The following is a 9,822-nucleotide window of genomic DNA, read 5'->3' on the forward strand; positions in this document are numbered from 1 at the left end:
TTTCGTTGCCTCCGAGATGGCCTGGTATTCAATTGCGCTTTACTTGAGCAAGGGTTGATATGTTGTTACTCACAGTTTATTTCACCAGTACATGGCAGGGGTGACTGGAATAGTTTCAAGATCAGAGCACGCGCTTCTTTTAGGGGGAGTTTTACCAGTGTGCGGAATAACCTGCCTTCTACAGTTGTTCACTCTCCAACCCGGAACATAGCAAAGCACATCTGGGTTGTTCCTTTGTGATTCGTCAGTCGCCCGGCGTTGAGAAAACGTAAAGCAATGTTGCATGTTTCAGGCGAGCATAACGGCAAGTATACAACCGACACAGAAGGCTTATCTGGTGGGCTGATTACCGTATAATAATGCATTTACCAGTAAGTCTATCAGCGCAATTATTTTGGTGAGTAAACATGTGGGGACTTGTTTGTTTGAGGGCCAAAGCTGGGTTATGACTGAGGTACGAAACGTTTAGTATTGCTGCCTATTTTCAGAACGACACGTGGACCACTGTGAAACAGCTCCTATACGGAAACTGCGGGAAATCCGCGAGTCTGGCTAGTAATCCGTACCAGGATCAGGTTCCAGCGACGGGTGCATCAGCACCAACGGCATGGCATTGCGCTGCCGCAACAAGCATCGTGACTAGGCCATATTCCACCAGTTAACGCAGACACCCATAAAGCATACGTAGCCTGTGTACCATTTTTGTTTGGATGCATCACTCACTTTTACTTACTGCCACCGGCCGGCATTGGTAGGCGCGCTGTTCGGGTGAGGTCTGGGCTTGCTGTGGGTCCCCCGCCTGTCAGGATATTTGAGCAGGCGCCTGATTTATAGATGTTCTGCTGCCGAAGTGAGGAATACAAAGAGCAAAACAGAATCAACAAAGAAATTGAGAAACAACTAAAACGCGATAAAAAGGATGCTCGTCGGGAATTCAAACTCCTCCTTTTGGGTGAGTTAAATAACTTTAACTTCCAGATAAGTATGTTTTCCTTTCTTTGTCGTAACACTTCAGTGCCTGCGTTATTGGCTACGAATATCACTATTACCACAACTTTTCGATTTTTATTTTTGTGACTATGAGGAGTTCATAAAAGGCTCCGTAGGATTTCAACAACAAATAGAACATTAATTTGGTTCATATGCACTACAACAGCGTTTCCAAGTGTTTGTTCCAGTCGCACTCCCTCTTTGCCTAAGGTGTAACGTTTTTTAAATATAATCCTCGGTGACTTACACGGTCTCTACATGCGTGTGATGAGAGCGTTTTTGACACAAATCAGCGATATCTAAAGCGCCATTCGGCGACAATGTATAACTATGCAGTCGAAAATGAGGTATTTATCGTGCAGGTCCAATTCGTTTGGGACGAACTGACGAGAAATTGCTTACGAAGTTGTGGTAATAGCATCTGCATCTACATGTGCATTGAACTGGCTTTTCGTAACACTTAGGGGCGATGTGTAAACTGCTCACATGAAATCGGGTGTATAAGTTCATTCCTTAGGGATCCACTAATCAAATATATTGGGGATGTGGTCGACATCACGTTATTGACGCGCCATCCTTTTACTTGAATGGTAGCTTTTTGATCGAACAACCCGCCGCCGAACCACGCATTTACGGTGTAGGTGTAGGGCAAAATATCCGCTGGTTTCGGTAACTGAGCTCGAGGTAGTGCGATGGTCAAAGCGCTAATTTACCAAACTGGAGGTTCGTTGTTCGAACCCAGCCTCTGCATCCAGGCTGCTTCTAGCTAGGCTGAGGCAAGCTGGCAGTAACAGCCCTCGTGCTTTTGGATAGCATGGCACATGGGCGTCGAAGGGTGTTACATCTGAAGGATTATTACTATTACTATTATTCACAGACACCGAAAAAGGATTACAGGTGAATGGTTATTTTTTTATTCTATAACTCTGATTCATAGGTACTAAACCGCACGTGTCATCCGGGTTTTTCGGTCCGGTAGAAGCGATCGGTAGCCTTTTTCAAAGATTTTGTCTGGGACCTGTTTCATTCGTCATGCACATCGAATACCTACATTCTGCCCATGTTTCAAACATTCCTTTTTGATTAAGTTCACCTGTGTAAATCTGATGAATCCCCGTCGGAATCATCGGTTTTGCGAACTAACGTCAACCCAAGTAATTTGGGAGAAAAAAGATTTACTCATTCGTGGCGATAAACTTCCTACTTCTGCTCATATCATAATTATCAAAGATATACTATCGGTCGCGAAACGATTGTGATGGATCATCCATTGATTTCATTGTGCACTGAAAAGATATCCCGTTTAAGTTTCCTTACTCCACGGATCACCACAGTGGTGAATCCCGACGTGAACAATCTGGCGAAACAGGTAGGAAACGTTTGGTGTTTACAATGAGATCATTATCGATAATATAGTTCGGCAAGCAATTCCAGTCTTCCGTCTGGATGGATAGTGCAATATCCGGATGTGCACGCGAATTCATTCTGAACAGTTTTATCCGACGTTTGTCGAGTCGGTGTTGTTGAGTTCGACGAATGTATGGATTTTAATCGCCACGACGAAGACGACAACCCAACAAACGACTCTCTAAGGTAATTCATGTAGGGCTGAGGCACACTTGGAGCCTCGCTACTGGAGATTTGGTTTCACTGCACACTGATGTGTAGGAAAGTCAGCGGACTTACCATACTCACAAATCGTGCGCACGGTAGCAGTAACGAGAAGTGTGAAAACTTCCGGAATACCTTTTTGCGAACGACCGTATGACAACATGTCCTTGTGCCATTTACAACCATTATTTGAAGTGTCCGGGTACATATCTAGATCGGAAGGCGGGATGACTCAAGTGGTTAGAGCGCGAATTTGCTGACCGGAATGTCCGTGGTTCGAACCCGACCTCTGCCTCTCGACTTCCCCTATCTAGGCTTGGGAAACCTGGCAGTATCCCAGCCCTCGTGCTTCCTTCGAGTGGCATAGCAGCTAGGCACCGAAAGGGTATTACAGCTGAACGATTTATCAATAATTTATCCGCTGCGTCCAATCCATCAGCCAGTCCCTTAACCACTTGCGTGTCTAAATTGCCGCCCAGTAAAATCAATCAAGGCAATTTCCTGCAAAGTCCAAAAGATCTGATCCACTTTGTATCTTTCACTGTTCGTACACTGTCAAATTAAGCAACCGGCATCTCTGTTTGAAACTTTGTCTTTTTCTGTCGCGGTATGTTGTGCCTCCGAATTACACATGCAAGACCCCTGTTCGGCCCTACACCTTGAAACGCTCCGATATTCCACGCTTTACTCGAAGTGTGTAGAGCTCCGGCTGCTGTGGCCTGTAGTGTCTATGGCGTGTTAGTTGCAGCCGGTCCTGGCCGAAGGACTAGAGGTGTATGGTTCGACCAGCGCCAAGGCAGTTCGATGTGGCAACAGTGTTTATTTGTGATATCAGAGTATACCACAGAAGTCTGCAGTTCCGAAGCTGAGAAATATGCTTTTCATCAGGATTGTTCCGGTCAGATGTAGTCATCCTGGTGAGTGATATGAACACCCGAGTTGGTCGACTAATTCGGGACTAAGCGCGATTGGGGGTGGATTCAGAGTCGGCGCTCACCCTACAGATAATGGGAAGTGACTTCAATTGCGCACTGAAGATAATTAGTCCCCCCCCCCCCGAGTACGAACTTTTGGTACCAACCCTCACAGTGAGTTAATTGGAAGCCACCAACTGTAGGGTAGTTATCAACTCATTTGAACCATGTGGCTATCAGTTCAACATCATTGACAGCACACTTGTAATACTGAAGTTTAACTGACGATATGGCTACTGCCAGGACGATCGGACCTCCACGGGATGACGAGTAGAGTCTTCAACGAAAGCCTTGGCGTTAGGCAGCAATGGTCGATGTAATACTACCAATACTACCAATTTGTCGTGCCTGTCCAACCGCGAACCTGGTGGGCCATGAGACTGCTTCCGGACCTCTATCCACGAAGCAACCTAGTAGAAGAAACCATAGGTGTTGAATGGACAAGCAGGAGACAACCGAGCCCTATTTCAGCCAACTGGACCAACTGCATAAAAGATGTTGGCTGTAATAAGAATAGGTACACTGTTTTAAAGAGCCTGAAGATGTCTGATTTCTGCTCCTCGAAGAGGTCAAGTCTCACAGGCATACAACAAAACAGCCCGTACTGTAGCTTGATGCACACATCCCTTGAGATTCAAGGAAACACCCTTCTGACACCATAGATGTCTCAACTTAGCAAACGCGACCCGAGCCTTGCAGATTCGTGCATTCCCCTCATTCGTCACACTACAGTTGGAACTAATACAACTTCCAAGATACGTAAAATGCTCCACAACTTCCAGTGCCTCCTTCTGGATTGTAAGTGGCTCGTTCAGTAACTGCATGTCAAGGAGCAGGACATTACACTTAGTGAGTGCAATGTGCATAACAAAGGACGGAATGACTTTACTCAGCTCATCAAAAAACACCTGTGCCTTCTCTTCGAAGACGTGGAGAATATTGTCCGCGTATTCCAGACCGACAAGGTTTTCGTCACAGAATATTTGAACATCGGGGTTTTGGAGACCCTCCAGCGTTCCTCATTATTTCATCGATCAAGAAGTTAAATAGAAATGTATAGAGTGGGCATCCCTGACGGACACTAGTTTGTGTACGGAAGCTTATGTAGAGCTCGCCGTAAACTCACGTGTCTGGAAGTCTGATAATACCAAGAACTTATTATGCTCACGAACTTCCCGGGCACCCTTGGTGGCCAAGTGTATCAAGAAGAACAGATCGGTCACCCGAATCGAATGCACCCTGGAATCCAGGAAAACATGAAACCAATGGAATAGGTTCGAATCTCCAAAAAGGGCATAAGGGCATACCCTGGAACACAGGAAAACATGAAACCAATGGAATAGATTCGAATCTCCAAAAAGGGCATAAGGGCATCATGCGCAGGCCACTGACATCAGCATTGTATCCGTAGTCTCCAAGGTGTTTCCTGGCTTTATCCAGAGCAGGCTTATCGACTATCAGGGAAGAATTCCGTAAGAATCAACCTAGGTTTAGCTGAAGTCGTGGATGCGATAACTGTATCTCTACTTTGAAACAAGTTCTCGAACGGCAACACCCTTTCGGTCACTGTTCTTGACCTTAGGAGTGTTCTCGACTCCGGTCATCACACACCATGGCGAACAGAATTGTCCCTCCTAAATCTTCATCCCTTATAGAGCCACTCTGTGCAAACTCCTGTGGGCGATTGCAGATATGCAACAAGCTTCCCCCAACTTCGGCATGTCTACTGGCGTAAGACAAAGTTGCTGTTTCAGACCATTCCTCTTTATCTTTGTTATTGACGCGTTCCTTAAAGCTTCTCTGTCAGTTCCTTAAACATTTTTGATCAAAACGCTTCCTGGAAGTCCGATTACAGATATAGACCAACAGATCACCCATGAGTGACACCCGAACTTATATTGGGCTTATGACAAAATATCCCGACAGGGTGCTTAATCTTCAACGAATCGACTGTATACTTAGTTGTTGCATCGTTTCCTACGAATCTCTTTGCCACTTATAGGAGCTGTGAAGTCGTTGGTACGCATATCCCGATAGATGCTATCCGAGTCAGTCAGCTCTTTATTTTTCACCAGTACTGGCCCACCGGCCTTTACTCGGCTCAGTTTGGCTCTTAGTAAGGTTCTAGCTTTGGTTGAGAAGGGTCTATTCACGACACCTTGATCAATCCCTTGATCATATTTTCCGTCGTGACTCCTACGGGCTGATTGGCAACCACTTGGAAGGAGGATAGCCGTAGTTGAGTACCCTTTCTCGTGGCTGTGTGAGTAGCTGGTTTCGCCAGCATTAATTGTGATTTACTTAAGTATTCATCTACTCAAGTGATCAACGAAGGCCCGATAGTTTGGAATTACCCGACTAAAACCAACGGCATGGAAGCTGAAATGTAAAAAATAGCAGCTTAAATTTTACGCAGCATCCTCAAACACTTGCATTTCATAGTATTAGGCAGTGGATTATTCTGGATGTTCGTCTGTTTTTTGAGTTGAGCAATTGAAAACCTTTCGTTACCATTTGACTTGGCATCGTCAGTGTCTAGCTAGCTAGCGTTGCATCGTTGTTTAGCAGTGGGCTAGTGTGTAGACACATCAAGAAAACTGTACAGCGCTATCCTATTCCATACGGATGATTTCACCTCAACTGATGACGAATCGTCTGCAGTCGAACTGTCTAGCTTAGTCAACGAAACATTTACACAACATGAACTGCCAACACTCCCCTCAAAAAAATAATACCTCTAGAACAATTGAGTTGTCAGTTTTTCGTTTACTTGACCCTCCTTCAGGAACCGGGGAGTCTGGAAAAAGCACATTCATTAAACAAATGCGGATCATTCACGGCGCTGGCTACTCCGATGAGGAACGACGCACGTTCATCAAGCTGGTGTACCAAAACATCTACATGGCAATGTTCACCATGATACGTGCGATGGAGACTTTGAAAATATCCTATGAGAACCCGGCTAACCAAGTAAGCTTCATGAGAGTGCTGTCTTTTATCCCATTTGCTCAAACGGATTTAGTTCCAATTCTCTCTAAACTAGAGTTTGTCCTACTTTGGCCGTCTGTCGATGTGCCCACAGTTGTATACTTGTAGGAACAGATTTCCGATGCTTCCTACACACTAGCTTTGAGGTCTCTGGTTGTGGTGCTAGCTCTCCTCCGTAAACCCCTTATCGCGCAGTGAAAAGGCAGCTTCAGACACCGTCCATGATTTATGTACTCTATACTTCTATAAGCAGCTCAACCCCGGGTAAATGTTTGCGATCGTTTTTTTATCAGTCCTCCTCACCGTTAGCCAGTCTGTCTATCGCCACCAAGATTGGGTGCCTTCCAGGAGTCTTAAGGCCTGCGTTTAAAATCGGAACCCATATTCAGCCCCCATACTTCAATGGATTAAAATTGCCAATCGTCTTTCTGAGAGACACAACACATGGGATAATTGTTTCCTGGATGTATTAGTCTTGTCATATCTGTAATATGTTGCATATCCTCCGGGGCCGACACCCTTTTCAAACCGCTTCTAACCCGTTATTTCCACGGCGGTTACTTGCAAACTCATATATGCAGCTGTGTTTGAAAACGTTGTTTTTGAGTCTGTTTGCTCATGGGTGTTGGACGTCGTGAAAGTGATGGCAAACCTGTCGTTCGGACTTGAGTTTACCACTAGATTGACCTTCATCTATGGCTATAATATCCCTACCATGAGAGCAACAGAGTTGACAACACCAAATTTTTTTTAATGAAAACCCTGAAGAATCCACAGTGAAGGGTCTGGTTGTAACCTAGCACAGTCTGGACAGTTATACTCCCGACGACCCACTCAGATTATCCGACTAGAAGGTCACTGCAGAACTGCAGTCGGTATCAGTTGGTGCACGTCGTTAACGTGGTTTAATTTTCGTCGCCAAAAACGACGAGCAACTCTAAGATTCCACGATGTACAAATGGGGGTTCGTGACGAGACTGAGCTCGGGATAGCTTAGTGGTTAATGCACGAACTTACTGACCGGAATGTCCTTGGTTCGTCCGGAACAATGCCTCATTCTTGTGCAGCTCGATACTAAGCTTGGGCAACCAAGCACTATCTCAACCTTTGTACTTCCTTTGCGTGGCACGACAGTTATGCAGCGAAACGGTGTTATAGATGAATGATTATATTTATTATTATCGCTACCGGAATGTGTAGTCCGAGTCCAGCCCAACATTTCGACGAATCTTGTTCAGACTTGAACAACTTTAGAGAGTTTCATCCCCTTTGCATCCAACGAAGTGCATGCCAGCAAAAAATACCACATCCAAATGACGCTTTGCCATGTCTGTCTAATCTGTGATAGTTTGCTTATTCATGAGAGAAGCGATGGCTAACTGCGAAGGTGTTTTGGCTGCAGGGCTGTGAAACACTCTTGCATGAGATCTGTTTTACTGATTATGAAGCAAGGGTAGTTCAATTCAGTCACTTGTAGTTTGCAAATAGGTGTATTAATCCAGGAAATCGTTTGCAGAAGCTGGACGGTTGATGGGACTCAATGTATCTGTGGTTAGAAGTTTTATATCAGGTAACCGCTATGGATACGGTCATTATGTAAACTGCCTCCCAGTATTTGTGATCGCCTGAATATCTCATCGATCGTGTTCGATTTATTCTTGATACTTAGGTCTCAAAAGAGATCCAGTGTGTCACCTGGGTCACTAGGGGCTGCAAATACCATAGTATGAGAATGGTACAAACACTGGCGTTTTATGTGATTGTTTCAAGTAACACCCATTCTCTTGTTTCGTCCGGAACAATGCCTCATTCTTGTGCAGCTCGATACAACTTGAACCACAGCGTGACTTTCACTGGCTACCAGCTCCATTTGTACAGTTCGTTCGTCATTCGGCTTGGTAATAACTTGGCTTTACGCCGTGTCTTGACCTTCCGCAGGCACATGCAGAAACCATCCGAGAAGTTGACTACGAGTCAGTCACAACCATGGACCCCCAGCATGTTGTGGCTATTCGGTCCTTGTGGGAAGATCCTGGCATCATGGAATGCTATGATCGACGCCGAGAGTACCAGCTAACTGACTCCGCCAAATAGTACGTTGAGAAGCCTGTAACTTGTCGCCACACCAAATTTTTCGGATGTTCTTGGTTTGTGATTTTTTCTCCTGTTCTAGAGTCAACGGAAAACCAGCTAATAAGCTTTCTAAGATATGTTGAAAATCAGTGAAGGCGAGCTACGGCATTCACGACGTAGTTTTCTTGCTCCATTTTACCGAAAAGTATTTCATCCACGTATTGAACCACAGATTCGTCATTCAGAACTCATACCGCTGAGCACAATCTATTCCTAAAACGCCGTGAACCGACTTCTTTGGGTGCGTAAGAGTATACGGAAAACCCTTATTTGAGGACCCCACATTGTTAGATGTCAGACGAGAGTTTCATCTCTCACTCTATCGGTGGGATGTTAGCAAGGGGCGAACCGTTTTTTAGCTTAAAATTTGATCTGCATAGTTATCAGTCCAGCTGCCCCGGGTGCCCGACTTCGTTCACGCCCGTCGCATATGTCAGTCAAAATTGAACAGTGCATCGAAATCAGTTAGATTTGTTATACGGACCTAGTAATTTGAACGTTGAACCGATGCTCTGCTTCCAGTGCTCTGGTCTACAGAAAATCGTTCTGTGGACTTTTCTTGTCTACAAATGAAATGTGACAGCACCGCTGCACAGTTCTCGTGGCTAAAAATGGTCCTCACGGATGTTGTAATGCTAAGTCCTAAACCCCCTAGGGGACAACGCTTTTCTGCCCATAGGAACAGTTGTTAGCAGTTTTGTAGGTGAAAATGTTGGGTTTTCATTACTTTCCAAAACATTTCCTCACTTGCAGCTATCTTGATAACCTTGATCGAGTCTCCCAACCTGACTATTTGCCCACGTTGCAAGACATTCTACGCGTTCGGGTACCCACCACAGGAATTGTCGAGTATCCCTTCGACTTAAACTCAACCATATTCCGGTAAGCTTCTCTATACCCTTAACATTCGAATTGATCTCACTTCCTATCTGCTTAGTTGCGTGTGTGTCGTAGTTCGGTATAGTTTGATCTAAATGATACTTTGACGGGAGTTTGATTTTGGTTTAGTGGTTAGATCGCGACTTTATTGACCGGAAGGTCCGTGGTTCGAACCCGACCTCTGCCTCTCAACTTCCCCTGTCTAGGCTTGGGCAACTTGACAGTATCCCAGCCCTCGTGCTTCCTT

At 45.2% G+C, this 9,822-nt stretch overlaps 1 protein-coding gene across 1 annotated transcript in view; it reads left to right on the top strand.

The window, feature by feature from the left end:
- Positions 1 to 742: 742 nt before the first annotated feature.
- The window catches only part of T265_08966 (hypothetical protein), a gene marked incomplete at both ends in the record, with an annotated part of 20,449 nt that continues 11,369 nt past the window's right edge, over positions 743 to 9,822 (top strand). Inside the window, 4 exons of the mRNA XM_009174913.1 lie at positions 743 to 952; positions 6,361 to 6,545; positions 8,502 to 8,656; positions 9,450 to 9,578. Of these exons, the coding sequence (XP_009173177.1) occupies positions 835 to 952; positions 6,361 to 6,545; positions 8,502 to 8,656; positions 9,450 to 9,578 (587 nt within the window). The remainder of the gene's footprint in view (positions 953 to 6,360; positions 6,546 to 8,501; positions 8,657 to 9,449; positions 9,579 to 9,822) is intronic.

Source organism: Opisthorchis viverrini, assembly GCF_000715545.1.
Source record: "Opisthorchis viverrini unplaced genomic scaffold opera_v5_245, whole genome shotgun sequence".
NCBI lineage: Eukaryota > Metazoa > Platyhelminthes > Trematoda > Opisthorchiida > Opisthorchiidae > Opisthorchis > Opisthorchis viverrini.